The 24976-nt window shown below is 37.3% G+C and overlaps 1 protein-coding gene across 4 annotated transcripts in view; it reads left to right on the forward strand.

Annotated features, from left to right (window-relative positions):
* The first annotated feature begins 2169 nt into the window (after positions 1 to 2169).
* Positions 2170 to 24976, forward strand: part of USP10 (ubiquitin specific peptidase 10) — a 68121-nt gene continuing 45314 nt past the window's right edge. For all 4 annotated transcript variants that reach the window (XM_007477243.2, XM_007477245.2, XM_007477244.2 and 1 more), the window contains exon 1: positions 2170 to 2326. In XM_007477243.2, the coding sequence (XP_007477305.1) occupies positions 2306 to 2326 (21 nt within the window). In that variant the 5' untranslated portion in view covers positions 2170 to 2305. The remainder of the gene's footprint in view (positions 2327 to 24976) is intronic.

Consider the following 24976-nt stretch of genomic DNA (forward strand, 5'->3'; position numbering starts at 1 on the left):
AGAATACTAATGGGTTTGGCTGGTTTATTGACAACAAATTACAATTGAACAGCTTTTATATAAATTAATTGTATTATTCATCATATATAGACCTTCAAAGAGCTGTATTCTTCAAAGCACACAGGCATTCTCATTTGAGTTTCACTATATTACTGTAATATATATATATATATATATACATATACACACACACAGAAGGTATTATTCTCATTTTATTTATTTAATTTTTAAAAATCCTTACTTTCTTTCCTAGATGAATTCTAAGACAGAAGGCCAAGGGACAGGCAAATGGGGAGTTATGACTTGGGGACAAGTGACTTGTCCAGGGTCACATAGCTAGGTACTGTGTGAAGCCAGATTTGGACCTTTACTCCAGGTCTTGCTCTCTCCCTGTGTCACCTAGCTGCCCCATCCCCATTTTATACATGAAAACACAGGCCCAGAGAAAGGGAGTACCTTGTATAAGGTCAAAGTGCAAATTAATGCAGATTAGGACCAGATCTGAATTATCTATTACTCTTAGCACATTTCTCCAGCATTCTGGCCCCCCCCCCCCCACCATAAAGTGTCAACTCTGTTAAGTTAAAAAGGATTTTTAAAATGCTTACTATGTGCCAGGCACTGTGCAAAGTACTGCCAAAGAATTCCCTGCATCTTTGTAAGGCTACGTTTTTTTCATACTCTTCTCCAGTTTCTGAGAGCAAGATATATAGTCATATTTAATGCAAACAATATCATTTCCCCCAGCTTCCCTGAAAAGAGCCCAGTGGAGAACAGGTGTGTTTGGGGTTTTTCAGTCAAATCCAACTCCGTAAAACTATTTGAGGTTTTCTTAGCCAAGACGCTGGGGTGGTTTGCCATTTCCTTCTCTAACTCATTGTACAGATGAGGAACTGAGACAAAGGGGGTTAAGTAACTTGCCCAGGGCCACATAGCCGGTGTCTGAGACTGGATTTGAACTCACAAAGATTAGTCTTCCTTATCCCAAACTCAGTGTGCCGCCTAGCTTCCTTTCTCTCTCTCTCCCTTTCTATCTCTCTCTCCCCCCTTCCCCCTCCCCTCCATATCCTAAGATTATATAACTGGCAAGTAGCAGAGGCAGGATTCCAACTCAACCTAGTTTTATTCCAAATTCCAGGTTCTCTGACAACTCCAAATCCAGTTCTACTACATCCTGCTGCCTCTCTCAACAACACTTAGGACAGTGACTGGCCCATAACTAGGTCCTTAATAAATGTTAGTTGATCATTTGACTTACTGGCAATTCCTCATACGCCTTCTTTCACTTTTTATGCCTAAAGTTTTTCTACTCGGAATCTTTTTTTCTAAAAAAAAAAATGATTTTTAGAACCAGCCTTTTCTCCTTTAATATATTTCTTTGCTTCTTTCACTCTCTAACTTCAGGCATCAATTCCAATTTCTGCTCTCCTAGTTTCTTCTTTTCGACTCCTTCCTGGTGCCCTCCAGACTCCCCTATGCTTAGTTTCGGTTGGTCGTGTCCGTTTCAATGAATTACTAGGGAGGGAACCTTGGAGATCCCTCTGGGAAGCCTTGTTTCCCTTTCGTTTAGAGACTAAATAAAACGTATCAAGGTTGGGGTGGATGGGGTGCAGGAAGAGTGCCTGGAGCTGGCTGGGTCTGAGACCCAGCTGCAGACGTAGAGGACTCCACCCTAAGGGCCAGGCTGCAGGTAATTCCTCCAAGTGGCTACGGTTCAGGCAACAAGTGATCCAGACAGAGCACGAGGTCTAGTCAAAAAGAGCATTTGTAAGACCAAGGGGTCACCTCTCTCCGGTTTCCATCACTTTATTGATTTGGTTCAACTCCTTTATTAGACAAGATGAAGAAATGCGGGTTTAGAGGGATCCCATCCAAGCCATCCTATCCTGCAGTATTCGCACCCAAATCCAGGGACTCCGAAGTCCTGCGCTAAGGAAAAGGACTTCTACCTCTTATCTCTCCCTGCCTTTCTTCTTCCAGCGCCAGTACAAGATACTAGATATCTTGTTCCCCTCCTATCTGCTATACCTGACAGGTCGGCAGCAAGGTCTGCCCAGACCGCAACCTTTCCTTTCCCCCAGAGAGCGAGGCAAGCCCCAGAGCGTCCTCCCCGCCCCCTCTCCCTCTTCACCCCGCCCTTCGCGCATGCGCACCAGCTCTCCTCTCCCCCCGCCTCACTGGTGCGCAGGCGCGGCGGCCGATGCGAGTGTGCCTGCATGAGAGCGAGAGGAGAAGATGGCGGCGGCGGGGGAAGCGGCGTGAGAAGCCCAGGCGGCGAGCGGGGTCTCCCTGAGGAGGGGGCGACATGGCCCTCCGCGGCCCCCAGGTGACTCGGGGCGCCCGTAGGGGTGGGACAGAAAGCGGGAGAGGGGCAGGGGACGCTGAACCCGACGAGGAAGGCGGGCGGCGTGTGAGGGAGCGTGTGAGGAGGGAGCGTGTGAGGAGGGAGCGGGCGGCCGAGCGGGCCGCGGGGGGCACGGACCGAACCGGGGGCGCGGTCCGGGCCGCGGGGACCCCGCCTCACCTCCGTAGGGGCCTCGACTGGCCACGCTCCGGGTGGCTGGAGGAAGGAGAAGGGAAGAGCACCCATGCCGGGCCTAAGGGGGGCGGGAGGAGGACGAGGACGGTGGTGAGGAAGGCCAGTGCGTGTCCCAAGGGAAGTCGCATCCTTCCTTCCCCTGATGCCCGTGGGGCCAGGGAAGTGGGAGGGCAGGGTCTCCTCCCGGTATCCCCTGCAAGTCTCTCTTTCTGGGCTCCCCAGAGCGTGCATGAGAGCCCAGGAGATTGGGGTGCCTTCTCAAGAGCAACCTCCCAGCGAGGGCTGGGGAGGGGGCGTGTAGGGAGCTCAGGATCCGGCCCGGGGGGCTGCGGATCATCCCCTAGCTCGTGGGGCATAGCCTCCTGCGGTAGAGGGGTGCTGCGACCCTTTCTGCCCCGACCCCGCCTTCCATTTATTCCTTTTTTAAACTAAGTTTATCTTTTTACGTCTCCTGTAAGGGCACTATTAGAAGTCCCCAGCACTAACTGAAGCGGGAGTGACATCTTGGAGGCCAAGTTTGCACGTTAAGAATCCTCGCTATTAGGGGACACAGGTCCTGTCTGGCAACTCGGGCTTGAGTTTTCCTCTTCTGCCCCGGCTCCACTTATTAAGCTTATTCACGCGTAGGTGGTTAATAAATGATAGTTGACTGACTGATGGGGTAATGGAGAAAGAACTCACTGGATTTTCTGTCAGCGAAGGGGCCTTCATGAAGTCTTACGGTGTTTGACCTTATATGAGTCATTGGCTCTTGCTTTTCTCACCTTGGAAAGGAAGCTTTGGACTAGATGATCTTCGAGCCCTTCCAGCACATTCTGTGAATGTGCTGTAAGAATCTACCCTTAAAACATCTAAGTTTTAGTAGCTAAAATATATAGTTCTGTGATACAGTGAAATAGTGAAAAGACCAAAAGTGTTTTCCTGAGGTTTTACATATTTTAAATAAACCCTTTCTTTACATCTTAGAATCAGTACTAAGTATTGGTTCCAAGGCAGAAGACAGATAAGGGCTAGGCAATGGGGGTTAAGTGACTTGGCCAGGGTCACACAGCTGGAAGTGTCTGAGGTCACCTTTGAACCCTGGACCTCTTGGTCTCTGGGCTTGGCTCAAAACACAGAACCATTTAGCCACCCATAGATTTTATATTTAAAAAAAAATTAAAATTAAACTGGATAAAATCTCCATGTAATAAGTATTACATTTGTAGCCTGATTTGACTTTCTTAAAGGGATTGCCGTTCTAAAAAAGGTTTAATTTTATGTTAAATATTTTAAAAATCAAACTACAAAGCTAGTAACAGGAAATAAGTATTTATTAATAATAGAACTTTTTTTTAAAGCATGAAGTTAATCCAGAGTGTTTAGTACCTGTTGGCAATAATAAAAGTAATGTGAGATTCCAAAACATGGAATTTTTTTCATTAAAAAAAAAACCACTTTTTTTTCTTAGCAATGTCCCTAAAACAGAAAGGTAAAGGGCTGGGCAATTGGGATTAGGTACCTTGCATCACAAAGCTAGGTAGTATTTGAGGTCAAATTTGAACCCAGGACCTCCCTACTGGAGACCTGGTGTTCTAATCACTGTCCCACCTTGCTGCCACTGACATCTTGTTTTCTTCATTAAGTTCTTTGAGATTTTAAAGTACAAATCTTTTCATAAAAGAAGTAACGTTTATGAAATTCTATTAAATTGGTGGAATGATAGATAAAGAGGGTTCTCTGAAATTGGTGGCATAAGATTTTTTTTCTTTCAACAGGACTTTTTGTTCTCATTTTGAGTATGTATTTGTTTTCTCCACAATTCTTACAAAAATATTTTATCTTAATGGAGCAGGGAGCATATCTTCTTATATGATACTAGTATCATTATGAAATATTAATATATTTCTCTTCATTTTGCATAATTTGAGATGGAAAAGCATTATTGGGCATCGATTGGTTCAATCTATATATACCTTGTGCTAGGCACAATTAGCATTATATAGTTTGAGACATAGAAGGTACCTTAGAGGCTATCCATTCCAGATCTCTCATTTTACACATGAGGAAACCCAGGCTCAAAGAGTTTGTGGCTTGGTTAAGATTACACAGGGAGTAGACAGGCTGAGTTTTACCCCAAATACATTCCTTTTTAATGTATTTAATGTAAAGTTTGTGCAAAAATAGAGATGATTAATTACTTTTGTAATTTCATTTAAATTAACTGACATCTTGTATTTGGTATATTTAGATCCTTTGTATTTGTAAGAAAACATTCTCTGAATTAAAATATTTACAAATTTTTGTTTTAAAAATAGTTGAAACCAGGAAATCTTAAACTAGTAGAGAATTTAGGAAAGGGAAATGTTTAGTATATTCCTCATAATTTTACTTTTTCATGTTATCCAAAGTTTTACTAGATAACCTATCTTATTAAAGTAAGCAATTTATTGAATGGTAAATTAAACAATAAGTCCTGAATTCAAGATTCTTTCAGAGTTTACTAACCTTTGCAAATCAAGGATTAAAAAAATTAATAGATGTCTAATATTAATAGTTATTTGCAAATATCCTTTTTTGTACTTCACCTTCGAATAATAACACATTTTGAATGAAAAATCACTTAATTAGCATGTTGGTGGCACCTTGCCTACAAATTTATAAAAACATCAAAGTTCCCACTCAATGAGTGACAAATAATAATAGAATAGTGTTGGAAATGGGGAATGAGTTTTGTCAGGGAAGTCAAGGGGATGGTGAGTAGAGTTATATAGGCAGTTCCTTGAAATATTTTCTAGAAATGGTAGTATTGATTTCATTACTGTACTCAGAGCTACAGGTGGAAAGCAGTGAATGGGAGTGGAAAGGCAAGTCATGATATGAAGACGTCCCATATAGTAAGTATAATGCTAGGACCTGAGTGGGGCTAAATAAGGAACATTTTCATCAATGTGGAGCTCCTGGCCCTAGACTGGAGTAAAGAACTTGAGTACTAGTTCACTGTGAGGCTGAGGCAGAAGGTGGGAACCACAGGGCATGGCAAGAAGATGGCTAGGGAGCTGCATGAATTTAAATTTGTTCTGTTGATGTGAACCCAGATCCAAACTATAAAATAAATTCTAATGTGAAATTCAAAAATATTTTAAATTTATTTCTGGATGCTAATATGAATTATCTTAAGACAAAATTATTAACTAACAGTTGGAAATATAAATTACTAACTTTAAAATTAGATTTTTCTTGCTCTATACTCTGACTTAAGTTGGGAAAGCTTCCCTGTACTCCCTACTCCCACTCCTTCCCCAAACTATATACATATATACATATACATATATATATATATATATATGCAAATATTGAAGTCAAGGATAGGGACTGTGATTTGCAGGTCAGGGAATTCTCTTTATTCCTGCAGGGCAGTTAGCTCCTTCTCTACAACTTAAGTTTTACAGAGTTTCCTAAAGTGCTAAAAGGTAAATGAGTATCAGGTGGGATGGAAACCTAGGTCTTCCTGGTTTTTAGGCCTCTGCATCACTGCCTCTCATTGATATCAAACACTAATTAATGTCCTTAATTTATGATTTAACAACTGGCTTTATTGATGTACTCTTTATATCCTTTGTAAACCTCTGTTGGCTTCTTAGACTTACTAGTTCAAGTAAAATTGCTGTCATGCCATGTTCTTGGAAGTTTGGTATATATTTTTCTTTTAATGTTGAACACATGATTGACATATCCTGAGAAAAAACTTAGATATTAAATTTATAAACTTGACCATTTTTATTACTTTTAAAAAAGTTTATATGAAATTTCACAATAAGTTAAACTGTCTCCTTATGATTGCGACCTTATGTACCTCCCGTATTATGAGGTGATACCCTTTGGGTAATTGGAATTCCTTGGAATGGGATCCAGTATTGACCTGGCTCTATTCTAAATTCTACTCTGCCACACAGTCTAATAGTGAGGTACCTGAATACTTTAACTTGTATGCTTTTTTGGGATACCTTTTATTTAGAATTGACTGATTTAAAATGTTTTATTTGAAGGAGCTCAGCTAAGTCATGGAAGAATTAAAGCAGTATCCTAGTTATGACTTAAGTAATAAAAATTATGTTCTGGGCACCATGGTTTAAGAGGAATATTGATTAGGTGGAGATAGTTTAGAGTAATGATTGATGTCATCTAGTATTAAGCACTAGGTGCCAAGCACAATGCTGGGTACTAAGAATATAAGTTCAAAAAATGAGATAGTTCCTACTCACCAGGAGCTTACATTCTAATGAGGGAGATAAGTATATAAAAAAATTATAAAATATAAAGTTAATAAATCCAGATGCATACAAAGTAATTTAGAAGGGAAGAAACTAGCAGTTTGGTCAGGATAGGCTTCATGCAGAAAATAGTGCCTGAGTTTACTCTTAGAAAATAGATTATGAGGCTAAATTAAGGAGAGAATGCATTTCAGGCATATGGGATGGCCAGCTGAAAATCTTGAAGAAAGGAGATAAAAGTGGGTTATATGAGGAGCAGAAAGAAGTCCTCTTTGGTTGGAGCATAGAGCATGAGAAGAATGATACCTGATGTTAGAAAGAAGATTGGGGCCAGGTTATGTAGAACTTTAAAAGCTAAAAAGAAGAGTTTATATTTTGTACTAAATCCATTATTAAGTCATTTGAATTGATTGAGTAGGGAGGTCACATGCTGAAGGGTCTCCAGTCCATTTGAGGATTGTTTGAAAGAGTTCACAAAAATTAGCCTGGAGAAGAGTATTTGTGAGACAAAATAACTGTGTTCAGGTACCTGAAGTACTGTCATGGAAGGCGGGTAATTAGATTTATTTGGCCCAGAGGGCAGAACTAGGAGCAAAATGCATTAATTTAGGGGCATATTTAAGCTTGATATTAGGAATGATTTTTTTAAACAATTAGATCAATCCAAAAGTGAAGTGAGTTCACTCGAAGAATAGTGGATTTTCCCTAGAAACTTTCAAATGGACTGGAAAATTATTTGTCCATTATGCTAGAGTGGAGATTTCTTTTGGATTAGACATCTACAAAAGTCCCTTCTAATTCAGTAATTATCTGATTTTATATTTGAGAGAAGTTATCTCTTTGGATCTGATTCGTTAACTACTTGTGTAGTGAGGATTTTGTTATGTGCTTTTATACTTTTATGTTAAATACTTTGCCAAATTCTTATTTCTTATTAACATATTAAAGAATTGAAAAGTAGCCAGGGGAATTTTGGTTATAAGCTTTTAAACTATTGTTATTTCTATTGGCTACCATATATGCAACATTCTGTTTTGTGGAAAACAGATAAATCTATAATAGAATTTGCTGGCCTGTAGCCATTTGGATTACAGTCTTTTGTCACTTTAGTGCTACTTCAGCAGTGTAGATGTTAGTTTCCAAAGAATTACATATGCTTATATTGCACTTTTTCTTTTTATTGGGACATTGTGTGAACATACACATGGATGGATCATTACAGAATAGTATATGAAGCAAAGAGCATTGAAATGTGGAAGTTCTTTAGAATAGAGACTTTTGGGGGAATTTTTTTCATGCAGTAATAATGTTACAAAGATTAGTAAAAAAGAAAGCCAAAGAGCACAAATAGACACTCTTCGGTATCATATGCATATAGCACATATTCCTTTTACTGACTTATGAGTTATATATATATATATATATATATATATATATATATTTGGTTGCCATTGGTAGTTACCAAACATTACAGTAAGTTCTTTTATTCTTTATACCTTGCAATCATTTGTATGATTATAAAGATATGCTCAGAGGACTATTTTTTGTGAAAGCCTGTCTGTACCTTTTAATCACCTCACTGTGTGTATAGATAATTCTCATAAAATTTTGTAGCTGGGAAGAGAAAGATTTATGAGCCAGTACTTACTGATATTTTCTTTGTTGCTCCTCCCCCTTTTTTGGTTTTGTTATAACAATATTTGATCTTTTCCCTGGTTTAGGTATTTTCTTTTTTAAAGGAGAAATATAGAATTCATGCTTTCATAGCAGGAATAATCAAATCCCTCATACACCTTAAGTTTTTACCCCATAAAATTGTATTATAGCTATCTTGGACTTTTGTGTTTCAGTCCAAGTCAAAGAAATATTTCTTATATATCGTGAATCCATTTAAATGCTCCTATTTGGGTGTTAACATTGTGCTGGTTACTTCAAACCCTGGAACATTGCAGAACTTCCTAAATGAGATCTCCGATAGTTACAAATAAGTAGATGAAAAAATGTCTTTCTAGTAGAGCAAACTCAAACAAAATGGAACACATTAATCTCATACTTAAGAGTTCCTGTGGACCTTATATGTTTTAAAATGTAATGTTATCTATGTTTTAATTGAATTTTTCATTTTGTTAAATAGTTCCCAATTACATTTAATCTGGTTAGAGCTGTGGTGATGTGTTAATAAAAAAGGAAATATACATATATATGTGTGTGTTTTCTAAGTCAATGTGGCCAGCAAGAATCCTTGGAGGTCCATTTCTATTTGAATCTGCCACCACTGCACTAGACCAGAGGTTTGCAGTTAAGTTCCTACTATATATACCAGGTACTGTGCTAAGTGCTGGTGATGAAAAGAAAGGCAAAAGGCAGGCCCTGCTCTAAAGGAACTCATAGCCTAATGAAGATGACATGCAAACAATTATGTACAAATAAGATATCTACAGGATAACCTGGAGGGAATCTTAGAAGAAAGTCACTAGAATTAAGGAGGACCTGGAAAGACTTCTTGTAGCAAGGACTTGAAGGAAGCCAGGAAAACTAGAAGGTGGAGAGGAGGGGAGAGTTCTAGGCAAGGTGGGCAACCAATGAAAATGAAGTCTTGAGGTAGAGTCTTATGCAAGGAACAGTAAGAACGCCAGTGTCTGTAGATCACAGGGAATGTGGAGAGGAGTAAGGTGAAAGCAGCTTGGTAAAGTATGAAGGGCTTTAAAGTCAGAGGATTTTATATTTGTTCTAGGAGGTAATGAATAGGAAGCCACTGGAGGTTGTTGAATTGAGCGGAGAAGGGTGTTATGGTCAGACCTAAACATTTAGGAAGATTGGTTTGGCAGATGAGTGGAGGCTGTACCGCAGTGAGGAGAGACTTGTGGCAAGGACACCAGCCAGCAGACTATCACAAGTCTGAAGTGACAGTATCAGGATCATATGCAAAAGATGTCATGAAGGTAGAATTGAGAAGATTTGAGAACTAATTGATTTTGGAGGTGGGGTGAGATAATGAAGCCTTAAGAATGATACCTAGATTTCTAAGTTAGGTGACTGAGAAGGATGATAGTACTCTGGACATTAATAAGAAAATCAGGAAGAAGGGAAGGTTTGGGGAGAAAGATAATTTCAGTTTTTGGACATTTTGAGGTTAACATATACAGGACATCCATTGTGAAATGTCTAGTAGACAGTTGGACCTGGAAGATTGGGGTTTAGGAGAGAGGTTAGGACTGGGCAAATAGATTAAGAGTAATCTGTATGGAGATAATTGAAACCCTGGGAGCTTTTGGGAACACTAACTGAAATAGTACATAGAGAGAAGGAGGGCCTAGGTCAGCATAGGGGGACACCCATCATAAGTGAGTATGACTTAGATGAAGATCTAGTAAGAGTCAGAGAAGGAATGAATGGTCAGACAGGTTGGAGGAGAACCAGGAGAGAGCAGTGTCATGGAAATCTTGGAAGAGATTTTTCAAAGAGTAGATGATTGATAATGGCACAGGCAGCAGAGGTCAAGAAGGAAGAGGTTTGAGAAAAGATCACTGATAACTTTGAAGAGAGCAAGTATATAAGTGTAACTATGCTGAAACAGTTACAAAGGGAGAATTATTCTGGAGAAGTAGTGTAAAGCATACAGCCCACAACACTCCCCCAAACCAGATTAAAGTGTAACTTTAATTATGTAACAAAATAAAAAAAAAACAAACAGGGTAGTATATAGTGTTAATATGTGGTTTTCTAAGTTAATTTATCAGCCCTCAGTTCTCCTTATTTAAGGTTTAGTGACCATTTGAGTTTGACACCATTGGTGTAACGAATATCATCAGAGAAGTTTATGATTGTTAAAATAATGAACCAGAAAAGTAACGAGAAAACAGGTGGACAGCCTGTTCTTTTGGTTTCCATGTAATAAGAAGAGATTGTGGGAAAAGACCTCTTTCTTCCATGTTGGATGGATCTCTTGTATTGAATTTATTAGACTGACATGGATGAGCGTGATAGTAAATGTGGCTGGCTTGTGCTGTATATTATTGGAGGGAACACTCCTGAGATTATACATCTATTGGATTATTTAGGTGAGGGGAAAGCTTGGGAAATGTACATAATAGCTCACATTTATATAGGGTGCCCCCAAAATCTTAATGCAGTTTTGAGCTCTAATAGATATTTGAGCTGTTTAAAAGCCATTTAGCTCTAATAATGTTTAAATAGCTCCAATATTGATTTTGAACTTATAGCTGCAATGAGACTTTTGGGATCATCCTGTATGGTGCCATAAAAGTTTACAAAGGTTGGTTTTTTTTTTAAACTGAGATGCAGAGAGTAAATGACTTGATCTCAATCACATATCTAGTGAGCCTTGTCTCTTATGTTATTTCTCAGAATCATCCTGCTTCCAATGATGAGTATATGTGTGGATTTAGAAATATGAATGGGTAAAGTATTCCTATTCTCTCTTCTCTTGTGGGACCAGTTCAATTCAGTTCAGTCCAGTGAAGCCCCAAGGAGTGCAGCTGGTGGAAAATAGCTAGGCTGTGCGTCTTCTTTAAATGGAAAATTTAGGAAGGATTTTTTGCTCTGCCCTCTAGACCTATAATTATAGGGGTGCAGCCTACTTAGGGTGCAAAGGGGATATGGGTACCAAAGCTGATGTAATCTCAAGGATGATGAATTTCTTGGTGATGAGCATTTCCTAGGAGTATGAGGATAAGAGTCAAATCCAAGGAGTACAGCTAAGCTGTCTGTGAACCTTTTTAAATAGAGGCCTTAGGAGTTTTTCTACTGCCTTTCCTTTGTAATTTGTATATGAATATCCCTAGGTTTTTGCTTACTGCCACTGGTTTCCGTTTCAAAATTTCTTCAGTCCATTCTTCTGAGTCTAGTTTTATGCCAGCCTTACATCTCCTTAAGGGTTCCCTAAGGTCAAGCAAGGCATGCCATCCAGCCTTTCTGTAGTGCTTATTTTGTGCTGGGCACTGTGCTGATTAAGGACCCCCATAAAGAAAGGCAGAATGATAGTTTCTGCCCCCAAGGAGCTTTTAAATTCTATTGGGTAAGTCAATATATTAAAAAGGGAAGAGCAGAAGTGAACATGCCTTTAAGTGTCTACTATGTGCTGTGCACTTTATACTATGTCCTCTTATTTGATCTACATAACAGTCCTGGGATATAGTCTCATTTTATAGTTGAAATTGATGCAGAGTTTTTTGCCTAGGGTCACACAGCTAGTAAGTGTGTGAGGCCAAATTTGAACTGAATTATTCCTGACTCCACACAAGCCTAGTGCTTTATCTACTTTACTTGGTGTAGACAGAGCAATTAGACATTCTGAGAGGGAAAGGCATTGGCAGCTGTTATAATTTGGAAAAGCTTCCCAGAGTAGGTGAAATTTGAGCTGAGTCTTGAAGGAAGTCAGGGAAAGAAAGAAGCTGAAGTGAGGAGGCAGAGAGAATTCCAGGCATGGGGAACAGCATGGAATATCTGAAGGGGACTGCAAGTATGCCAATTGTAGAGTGTCTGGAAGAAAGTTGTAAGTTGACCAGAAAGAGAGTTTAAAATATTAAAATAGTTTGTATTCTATATTGAATACAATAGTGGGACCACCTGGAGGTCATTGAGTATAGGGGATGGAGTGGTATAAGGTCAGACCTATGCTTTTGAAAAATCACATTGGCAGCTGAGTGGGGAGGGTACATTGAAGTTGGGAGAGACTTGAGTCAGGGAGAATCTGTGATAAGGCTATAAGAGTAGTTCAGTGAGGGTTGCGGTTTTATGAGTAGAAAAAAGGGGACGGATGAAATATGGTGTAATGGTAGAAAGGACAAGATTTGGTGATATATCAGAAGATAATGGTGAAGAGTTGAAGATAACACTAAGATTTTGAGTATGGGTGATGGGGAGGATGATTAGTGGTGCCTTCAATACAAATAAGAGAGGGTTTTGGGTAGAGATAATGAGTCCTGTTATAGACAAGTTGAGTTTGAGATGCCTACAGGACAATTCAGTTTTTAGATGCCCCAAAGTAAATATGGGAATGGGATTCAGGAGAGAAGCTAAAGTAGATTTATAGAGGTGATAATTCTGCAGAAGTCATTGAGATCTCCATGTGACATAGAGGGAAAAGAGGGTCTAAGATAGAGGAGAACCAAGAGAGAGCAATGTTATGAAAACCTAGTGAAGGGAGTATCCAAAAGGAAGTGACAATAGTTAGGTTTGAGTAATTCTATTTCACTTCTATGTAAGTTTTCTATGTCCATTTTTCCTTAACCAGTGGCAGCTGACTCTAGTTTGCCCTTGCTTAGTTAAGGAGCAACTTATTTGCTTTCCTTTCTGTGTACTGGTTCTGGCATTACATAAAAAAATTATTTTTGTTGATGAGTATTATGTCCTTTAGATCATAATGCACTGAAAAAGACTGGTTTAAAATTCACTCTTAAAAATATATGAAGTATAAGTGGATGAAAATAAAGGCATAATTATTTTCTCATCCAATTTCATTGAGTCCTTGAAATCTATTGATAAACCCCTGGTGGGGAAGGGGATATATCTGTGAATTCCAGAATAAGAATCCCTATTCTAATCCAACACTTTAGAGATAAATTGAGACTGGAGGTGAAGTGACTGGCAAAAAAAAATCAGTTATTTAGTGATAGAAGTAGATATAAGTGGGACTTTGTGTGCCATCTTATATTAAAAGAGGATTTCATGAAGGAAATGACCATTGTTATGACTACACTAACATTTTAGGGAGATAATTTTGAAAGGGAAATTCAACCATAAGGTAAACCTAGTTGTCATCTTATCAGCTGTCATGTCCTATCAATTCTACCTTTCTAACATCTCACTACCTATTCTTTCCTTTGACCCTGGTGCTGCAGTTCCACATCACCCTAAGATTGTACTATTACAATAGCCTTCTAGTTGATTTTTCTGCTATAAGTCTCTCCTCATTGTAGTCTGTCCTACACTAAGCAGAGAGATTTTCCTCATAATCTTCTGCTGGACTCCAACCCTGAATTATTCCTACCATCTACTGCCTCTTTACCCATTCAAATGCTTTAAAGAGTTGGAGGAACTCAGGAAACTGAGCTGACTTAGGTCTATTACAAATTTATATTGAATTGAATTTATATTATTTATTTATATTGAATTGAAATTTTACTTACATTTCTTTTATGTGTACTTAGTTTTGTGAATTTTATGTTAATAACAAATTTCCACATAAGTTCTCCCATCTTCCCTCCCCCTTTCTGGAGCTGGCAAGCAATTCAGTCTGAGTTATATGTGTATTATAATGCAAAACACTTCCATATTATTCATTTTTGTAAGTGAATAATCTTAAAGAACCAGAACCCCAAAACATATACACAAATAAACAAGTGATAAATCATATGTTTTCATCTGCATTTCCACTCCAACTTTTCTTCTTTGGAAATGGATAGGATAGCACTCTTTTTTATAAGTCTTCAGAATTGTCCTAGATCAGTGATGGTGAACCTTTTAGAGACCTAATGCCCAAACTGCACTCTCACACTGCATCTGAACCTCCCCTTTACTTCAGACAGGAGAGGGTGGAAATGTTCCCATTAAACTGCTGGACAGAGGGGTGTTGTTGTGAGAAAATATCCTCAGGTGAGCATGGAGATGGGGAGGGGAGCAGCCCTCTCTGCTAGGTATGCCATAGGTTCACCAACACAGTCCTAGATCATTGTTTTGCTGTTAGTAGCAAAGTTTTTTACATTCGATTGTTCCACAATATTGCAGTTACTGTGTGATATTCACATGTGTTCACTTTTTCCTAGTTCTTTCCGAAGTCATCCTGTTCATCATTTCTTATTGTACAATAATAATCCATCACCATCATATTCCTCAATTGGTTCAGCCATTCCCCAATTGAGGGACATCCATTTAATTGCTAATTTTTTGCCATTAAAAAAAGCACATTTCTAAATATTTCTAAATATTAAATTAAATAAATAAAAAATAAATAAAGCTCTAAATAACATCCTTTCCCAATATTTTTTTCATCTCTTTGGGATACAAACCCAGTAGTGGTATTACTAGATCAAAAGGTATGTATTCTTTAATTGCTCTTTGGACATAATTCCAAATTGCCCTCCAGAATGCTTGGATCAGTTTGCAACTCCACCAACAGTGCATTAGTGTCCAGATTTTGCCACATTCTCCAACATTTATCATTTTCCTTTACTGTCATATTGGCCGATCTAATAGATGTGAGGTGATACCTCAGAGTTGTTTTAATTTGCATTTCTCTAATAAAGAGGAATTTAGAACATTTTTATATGATTATTGATAGCTTTGCTTCATCTGAAAACAGTCTATTCATATCCTTTGACCATTTATCAATTGGGGAATAATTTGAATTCTTATAAATTTGAACTAAGTTCCTTATATATTTTTATATATTTATTTCTTTATATATTTGAGGAATTTGACCTTTATTAGAGAAAATTGTTATAAAAGTTTTCCCCCTGTTGTTTCCCTTCTAATCTTGGTTGCATTGGTTTTATTTAATATAATCAAAATTCACTTTACATCTTGTAATGTTCTCTATCTCTTATTTGGTCATAAATTCTTCCATTCTCCATAGTCTTTATTTCTTTAATAATTGACCTCTTCCTCTTAGATATTCAAAGAGGAGATAGGACATTTCAAAGTTTTGATTATATTTTTATAGTATATGTTCAAACATATTATAAGTTCTATAAAAATAGAGCATACATATTTCCACCAAGAAAGGCAAGATGGTTCTCTGACAACTTGTAATCATTTTAAAAGAATTTATATTGGAAAAAAATATATTCACACTATTTCTACTGGAGGGGCATTTTATTGATAAAAATTTCATGGATAAATTGTTCATACTGACTGGATGCCTAAACAACTAGAGGTATTGGGGTGAAGCAGCAGTACTATATAACTTATTACATACTGCCTCTTAAAAAAAAACCCCTTTTTTCCTTACTCTGCTATAGTTTTTTATAGACAAAAAATATAGTACCAGGTGTGTTAGTGATGAATGAGTCATGACTTTGTAAAAGAGAGCATGAATGCCAAAAAGATGCTTTTGTATTTAGTTAAATTTTATTTAAATGCTAGTAAATGATCTAAAATAGTAAACATTCTACCTCTCATTACTTTAGTCAAATCTCTAAGCTTGCAGAGGAGGTGAGTTGACCTATACTGGTTGGTAAGAGGGAATTTGCTCATCCAGGGAGTTACTTATACAAAATCAAAGATCTTGTTTGTGGAGGGGTGGGAGGGGAGATTTAAATGCTTTGAATAGTGTAAAAAAGCTTCTTGATTTTTATTGGCCATCTAAAGTGCTACAATTATTTGTCCCCCCCCCCCTTTTTTTTTTTGAGAAAGCCTTAGTAAAAACCTTGTATATGTTCTTTGATTTATTGTAGCCCAGGTAACATAGTAAGCACTGTTTGTTGATATAATTTGATTTCTAGAAAAGTAACTTGGTTATTTGATTCTTTGCTGTGTTATGTATTGTTGTCATCCTATCCTATACCCCCTAGTTTCATTCCTCTTCTCCCTCAGGAAGAATCCTTGCAGCTCCTTTAGGTTCTATCTATGAGCTACTAATGTAACATTTCTGAGGTCATTTCTTTCTTGTGATTATTACATAAAGTTATATATGCTGTACTACCATATTCTTAGAAGAGGAGCCATGCTTGTACTTGTAATGAAAAGTTAATCTGTTTCTGCCCTTTGGTTCTTAAACATTTTTAAAAATTAGCATTTTTTCCAATTACATGTAGAAAAAATGTTTGACAAAATTGTTTTCTGACATTTTGTGATTTAGATTCTCTCCCTGCCCCACTTCCCTGAGGTGGCAAATAGTTTTATATTATAGATTATACCAGTGCTTTCATGAAAAACACATTTCCATTTTACCTGTTTTGTGCCTGAAGACACATCATATATACAGGACAGTAAAAACCTCATGAAGGAAGTAAAGTGAAGGATGGGATGGCATGCTTTGATCTGCATTCAGATTTCAACAGTTCCTTTTTTTTTTTTAAATCATGAGTCCCTTGGGGTTATCTTGAACATTGTTTAGCTTAGTTCTTCACAGTTGATCAAAATAAATTTCTGTTATTGTATAGTGTTCTCCTGGTTCTGCTCACTTCACTTTGTGCTCTTTGAATCTTGACTAGTTTATAGAATGCCTTTCTATAAATGACAAACAGTACCATTGTGTCATCTGTGGTACATCCATCTGTTTGGAAAGAAAGACTAATTTGTTTTGTGGTTAGAGCCATCTTAACTATCACTGCTTTTTCTTTTAGAAATTTGGTGGTAGGTGAGATAGTAAAATGTTTAAAGAAGTGACATATCATTAGTTATAAGGTCTCATTGCCGAGATACTGCTTTTAGGAGAGGCATCAACTTGAATTCTACATCCTATGAGTTTATATTCCTGCTATTCCTTGTGCCCAAAGAAGGGGTCATTATGTTCTTAAAACTTCATTGGGAAAACCTCATCATCCTTTAAGATCTCATCAATCTTTTTTTCCTGAAAACTTTAATTAATTTAAGATTTTTCCATGGTTACAAGGTTTATATTCTTTCCCAGCCAGCCCTCCTCCAACTCCCCTCCCATAGACAATACCCAACTCCACTGGGTTTTACATGTGTCATTGATCAAGACCTATTTCCATACCATTGATATTTGCACTAGGATGATCATTTAGAGTCTAATATCCCCAATTGGATCCCCATCGACCCTTGTGAAGATCCCATCATTCTTTTTTTTTTTAAACCCTTACCTTCCATCTTGGAGTCAATACTGTGTATTGGCTCCAAGGCAGAAGAGTGGTAAGGGCTAGGCAATGGGGGTCAACTTGCCCAGGGTCACACAGCTGGGAAGTGTCTGAGGCCAGATTTGAACCTAGGACCTCCCTTCTCTAGTCCTGGCTCTCAATCCACTGAGCTACCCAGCTGCCCCCGATCCCATCATTCTTGATACTCCACCTCATCATTACTTTGTACCCCTTGAAGGATAGAGCTATGAACTTGAAAATTTTCACCTGCATGTGCTACTTTGGAACTCCCTGATTTATCCTCCATGCCCCAGGAAGTTCATTATTGGAAAAAAAGAATCACATCATCCTAGAAAGATCTCATCAGCCTTGGTACTTTATCCTATCATTATCTTCTGACCCCCTAGAGCTGTGAACTTCAAAACCACGTTTTAAAGAGGGAGCTCAACTCAAGACATTAGTTCTTATGTAGGTTGTACTACTTTGGGACTTCTCCACCCCCCACAACCCTCCCCTTCAGCCTGTCTTCTCCAGTCTTCCCCCAACATTGTTTTCTGATTTGTCTTCCTTTATTTCATTGTAAACTTGTTGAGAACCTATCTTTAATTTTTTTTTGTCATTTGCATCCCCAGCACTTAGCATAGTCTCTAGTATATGGTAGTCACTTAATAAATGTATATTATTGAATCTTGTCTATAACACCCTTCTCTGAATGTGAAATGATTAGATGCCACATTGTAGCCACCTACTCCCAATCCTCTCAACCACATTGTGAAGTAATATGGTAGAAACAAAATACATAATTGAAGCAACTGCCTCTAATTGGGTTTATGTGGCTAGGGTAAAAAAGGACTAGCCAGTCTGTGCTTTCATTTATTTCATTTGCTATTAAGTTGTAGCTATTCTGAAAGCCAGTTGGATTTTAGGTGTCTATAGTTTGGTGAGGTAAAAGTCATCTTTGTCAAACCAGATTGGTTTCTTATCATGTCTGGGCAGTTCCAATCATGTCTGTGCTTCTATTAAAAAAAATTAAGGTTCCTTAATTTCTGTTCACTAAATATCAGATTCTTCTCTCTTTAGGCTAAAGATTTTGTTGCCTTCTCTGATCTCATCAGCCTAGTCACCCTACTTAATCTGCTTCAGTTTGCTGAATTCCTTCCTCAAATGTGTCCACAACTGGATGTATTTTATTCCTTAGTTTGTCCAAAATAGATCATTCCCATGCTATGTATAAATTTTTAATGCCTCTGTTAATACAAGTCAAAATCATATTAGCTTTTTGGGTTTCCATATATATTATCAGGCTATTTTAAAATTGATCCTTTCTTTTTTTTTCATCAATATTTATTAGGGAAATTGATCTGTAGTTTTTTTTTCCCTCTTATTTTGACTCCCTGGTTATGTCAAGGTCATATTGTGTCAAAATATTTGGTAGGCCCCCCCCTCCCCATTTTTTATTTGAATTGTTTTGTGTTAATTTTTAAAATATTTGGTATAGTCTGCTTATAAACTATTTGATGATGGAATTTCATTCTTCAGGAGTTCATTTATGACTTGTTCATTTGTGTAGGGTTATGTAAGTACTCTTTCCTGTGAGGTAATTTTTATTATTTTGTGAACATTTGTTATTTAGAGGTTCAGTTTCATCAACATGTTGTTAGGCAAAATAGTTCCCCAGTAATTTTTATTTTTTCTTCATTTATTGAAAATTCAACTGTTTCATTTTGGTATTAGTAATTGGTTTTCTTTAAAACATCAGGTTAGCTGATAATGTATCAGTCTTTAAAAAACTTTATTTTGTTGCTTGGTTTTTTTTACTTTCAATTTTGTTAATCTGAGCTTTGATTTTCAAGATTTTTATTTTGTAGTTTAGTTGGATATTTTAAATTTGTTGCTTTTTTTAGTTGTATGGTTTATTCATTCATTTGTTCTTTAACTTTTTTGTCAATGGAAGTGCTTTAAATCTATTTGTTAATGGAAATATTGAGATAAAATTTCCTTTAAGCACTGTTTTGGCTACTTCTCACAAATTTTGGTATGCTTTCTCATTGTTATTTCTTTGATGAAAATGATTGCTTATTTTTATGATTTATTCTTCAATCTGTATATTTAGAATTATCTTTAGAATTAAATTTAGTTTTTTGATGTTACTTCAGAATTGGTGAATATAATTTTTATTGCATTCTAGCTAGGAAAATAGCCATTTAATATTTATTTTCTGCATTTGTTTGGGGTCTTTTAATGCCCTAAAGCTTGCTTAGTTTTTCTGAAGATGTCATGTGCAGCCTTTTGGGTGAAATGGATCTCTGTACTCAATGGATGTGTATCCTTCTGTCTTTTAACCACTTTAGATAAGAATGAAGTGTAAATGTTGCTGATATTCTCCCCTTTTCTGAATAGACTTCTACTTCTGCACCTCATTTACATTAGATTATTTCCCTCATTCTTGCTCTTCTACTGTGTAATTAGAATCTGTTAACCTAAAAAACCCTATGATCCCCAGCATCCCACTCTTCCTGTCATTATGTGCTGACATAGAAAGGATGTAAATTCTGTGGAGTTCCATCTTTTGCTCTCTTGTCTTCCTGTTGCCTACTTTGTTGGATCAGGCTTTTGGAACAAATAGAAAAACTTTGTCATGTGTTTTTATTTTGTTAGATAATAAACTTTGTAAACTGTAATATTTGAAGTATTAGACATAATTTAAATCCTACACTATCTCTTCCAGGGTATTCTTTCCCACTCTTTCCATTCTTTTTTTAAGACCATCAAAACATAAACTAATCTTTATTAGTCTTTCTGTCTGATTAGACTCACATTGTATTCCCTGTTGGTATAGAATTTTGTGAAGCTACATATATATCCCCATGTAAGAATATAAAGTTGTTTAGTTCCTTATTATTTTTTGATGTTTACCTTTTTTAAGCTTCCCTTAATTCCTCAGTATTGTCATATTTTCTACTTGGCTCCATCCAGTATTTTCATCAAGAATGCTTGGAAATCCTCAATTTCATTAAAGATCCATTTTTCTTCTTCCTGAGAGATTATACTCACTGTTTCTGATTAACTTTAACTGCAAGCATAGATCTCTTACTGCTTTTGGGATATTATTACATTTCAGTTTTTTTACTCTTATAATGGTGCCTGCTTATTCCTGTGTGATCCTGACTCAAACTCCTTTGCACTTGAATTCTTTCTGACTTTTGCAGGTGTTTTGTCCTTGACCTGGAAACTCTGGATTTTGACTACTGATATTAAGGAGAGTTTTCATTTTGGTGTTTCAGGAAGTGACTGTTGATTCTTTGTATTTCTACTTTACCCTGGTTGTAAGAGAGCTGGGCGGTTTTCTTTGATTTATTGAAATATGATGTCTGGGCTCTTTGTGCTCATGGCTTTCAGATAGTGCATTGATTCTTTTTTTTTTTAACCCATACCTTCCGTCTTGGAGTCAATACTGTGTATTGGCTGAAGAGTGGTAAGGGCTAGGCAATGGGGGTTAAGTGACTTGCCCAGGGTCACACAGCTGGGAAGTGTGTGAGGGAAGCTGAGGCCAGATTTGAACCTAGGACCTCCCGTCTCTAGGCCTAGTGCATTGATTCTTAAAATTTGTTCTTCATCCATTTTCTTCTCTAGAGGAAGTTGTTTCTTCTATATTTTCTTCTCTGGAGATGGAGTGTTATTGCAGTGAGAGGCCAGTTCAACTTGCCACACATTAATAGTATGTCCATTGAACAGGATTTTATGATTTTTCTGCAGCTTTGTTCAGTAGAATGTGAATAGCAGCAGAGTTAGTAGATGGGAATAATCCAAGGCTGAGGCTTAACAAGGAATGATCAGGATTAGGACAAAGGGAGAAGAGAAGTATAGATGATAGTTTAGAGTTTAAATGATTCACAAAAGATATAGCTAGTGAATGGTGATGCTAGGAAAGAATTGAGAGAGGGAGAGATTAGAGATCACAGTGAGTTATGAGGAAAGGTGGAATATTCAAAGATTATGATCAGGTAAAAGAATTTTGGAGTTCAGGAGCATTGAAGTGGAATATTTACAAGCGACTGTATAGTTGAGGTGGAATAAAGTAATCTGTCATGAAAATTGAATAGATTGGAGAGTTTGGAAGTTTGGGGACTTGAGTATCAGTGATTTATGTTGAAGTGCAAAGTTATGGTTGAGAAATTGAGCCATGCACTGGACATATTGAGAAAGAAAAGACAGTGTTTTGGGGGTGAGGGGAGAGAAGACAGTAGTTAACAGCTATCAGAATCTTGATTGGGTAATAATTTTGGATCAAGTAACTTTCAAAAGAGGAAGAGTTAAGAAGTAAAGAAATTAGAGGGAGACTCTGGAAGTGGCAGTGATGAACAAGAAGTATTTCTCACTCTTCCACCATAATCACTGAATGGGTAAGAAGGTCAGGTTATGAATGAAAGTGCCAGTGACCAAAAGGATGGCAGTGGATGCAGAATTCTCAGAATGCAGTTAAGTTTTAGTAAAAGCAATAAGTTAGAGGAATTTTGAAAAGGAAAAAAATTAAAATGGAAGCAGATTTATTAATTGTGAAGCAAACATTTCAAAGACTACAGTGGAAGAAAAGATTTGTAGATTTATATTTGTACATGGGGTAGTCATGCTAGTATTGGGTTGAGGGGCATGGGGTAAAGGTGTGATCATTGGGAGGAAGAGTTTTTTTTCATTGCCAGTCAGTGGTTCAGAATCACTGGGATGAGAGCATATGAGGGGATAGAGGTACAGTGATCCCTCACCTTTCACTGGAGTTAAGTTCCAGAGTGCCCAGGATACAGAGCACAGCACTGTAGTTGGATGCTTTTCATTCAGCATTGTGTAACTCTATGATACAGAATTATATATATATATATTTAAAAACCCTTGTCAGTGAAGCCAGGTTAAGTTAACCCTCATATAGTGGGACGACTGTATACTAATCCACTGAAGAATGAATTCAGGCACAGTATGGGTCCCTGTTGAGGGAGTCAGGTGGTTAGATTGGTAAACAAATGGGGTTTTAGATAGGTAACCTCTTGCCCCTCCACTTTTGGTTAATGTGGCATTTAAATTCTGAGTCTTTTTTTGATTGGATGTTTAGTCACTATAGCTCTATCTCAGAAACCAATATATGCAGAACTTAGTGCAAAAGGGAGTACTACTGACTTTTAGAATAACAAAGGAAAGTTCCCTTTTTACTAATAAATGACCATCAAAAACTAGATTTGACATTGAAATGGAAAAAATTCCTTTTAAGATATATTTTATTTTTATTTATCACTTCCAGATCATTACCATTCCTTCCCTTGATAGGAAAATAGTTAAGCATACCAGTGACAACCTGAGAATGAAATTAGAGATCCCTATGTAATAGTTACTGGAGAAGGGAATGACAAACTACTCCAATATCTTTGCCAAGAAAACTTCCTGAATTGGTGGTCCATGAACTCATCAAGAGTCAGACACAACTGAATAATTGAAATACAATGTCATGGTAAATTTGGTTTCATTGGTTGTTTATTTGTGCATTTGACATTGACCACCTTCTTCATTTGAATATTCTCTCTTCTGGTTTTCATGAAACTATCCTATCCTGGTTGACTTGGTTTTTCCATCTGTCTGATTACTCACTACTCTCAAGTCACCTTTGGTGTCCTGCCCTGCTCTCTTAACTGGGTGTGCCTCAAGGATTGTCTAGGACTTTCTTCTTTCTAGATGTCATAAAAGTATTTTAAACTTAATTTTTCTGAAACAGCTCATTATCTTCCGCTCCCTTTACCAAATGTTCCCATTTTCCTAACTTCTATACTTCTAATTGTCTAGCTTTACAAACTTGGGTTCACCCTCAACTTTTCACTTTCCATTGTTACCTGTATTCAATCAGGTGTCAAGTTTTGTCAATATTGACTTCTTTCATATCCTTCTCCTTTTTTTCATTTATATGGCTACCACCCTTCTTTAGGTCCTTGTTGTCTTTTACCTTGTGCTATTTCAGTAACCTAATTGGATTCTCTGTTTCGAGTCTCTCCCTTCAATCCATCCTCCATGTAGCTTGCCAAAGTTGTGACAGACAGTTCTGCTATAACTTGATAAATGCATTCCCCCAAAGCACTGCTATGCAAAATTGAGCAATAAAAACTGCAGAGTTGTGGGGAAACTGAAGTTAAGGGCAGAACAGTCAAAAACTTATGTCCATGACATAAAAAAAAATACATTGATTTGTGATAACAAACATAGGCTAAGAAGTACATAGTTACTGCAATAAATAGTGACTGAGCTTTTGCCCTCTAGCTGGATCTGGATGCTGGATAGGCTAAAGACCATAGGTAGAAATGGGATAATGTAGAACAGTTCTTCCTTCACCACTTCAGAAATTCCTACTGCACCAGAAAATATACAGTAATGTCACTTTGATAAAGACCTGAAGTTTTGCTTGTAGAAGTGGGTGTAGTAAGGGCTATCGTTTGTAAGTAAAATTGTAATAAAATTGTGCAATTTTCTGCATTCTCATTGTTTCACAAGGAAAATCTCTGAAAAGCAAACTTGAAATTTGCATTATACTCAAATATTCCCTAATATATCAATTGCATTGAACAATTCACATTTTTGAAAGACATTTAGCAGGATTGATTCTCAAACATAAGTCTAATTTCTGTTTACTCATTAAACACCAATTGTTGCCTTTACTTCTATGATCAAATATATTGTGTCTAGTCTTGGCTCTCAATCCACTGAACTACCCAGCTGCCCCTGGGAGCTTACTTTCTAATGGGGGAGACCATACGTACAGAGGAGTCTTAGATACTAGGGAGCAGTACTTTGGTCTTAATGTTTAGAGGTAAATCAGTTACCAAGGATTTATTAAGCTTATTTGCTTAATAATGCACTGGAAATACGAAGAGAAATGAGTAGATGGCAAAGCAAATAAAGAGTAGAGCCTAGAATCAGGAAGCTTAGAATTCAAATCTTAGCCCCAAATAAACTATGTGACTGTTCAAATCATTTAACTTCTCAGTCGCAATTTCTTTATCTGTAAAATGATGGTGTTGATTTTATTAGTATTATCAAAGCTAGAGATCCAAACAAGGGGAAGATTTTTAGGGCTATATAACTAAAGATTTCTAGAGGTCCCAAGAGAGGTAGAAAGCCCAATGAGAGACTTAGTATGAAGGATAGCTTGAAGAGCCGCAAGGTGTGTCTGAGTGACTTCGTAATGGAGAATTCTCTCTGTGGGAGCTGAGTTGGAGGCAAGAAGCATTAGAACAATGATGGATGGGTAACCTTTTGAGCTTGGTGTGTCAAAATTTGCCAAAAAACCAAGCATAACTTGGGTGCTGTGTCACTTTGAGAAAAAAGTGTCCTCTGCATATGGCCATATGTCATCGAAAATGGCATGTCAT

The sequence above is a fragment of the Monodelphis domestica genome, chromosome 1, assembly GCF_027887165.1.
Source record: "Monodelphis domestica isolate mMonDom1 chromosome 1, mMonDom1.pri, whole genome shotgun sequence".
NCBI lineage: Eukaryota > Metazoa > Chordata > Mammalia > Didelphimorphia > Didelphidae > Monodelphis > Monodelphis domestica.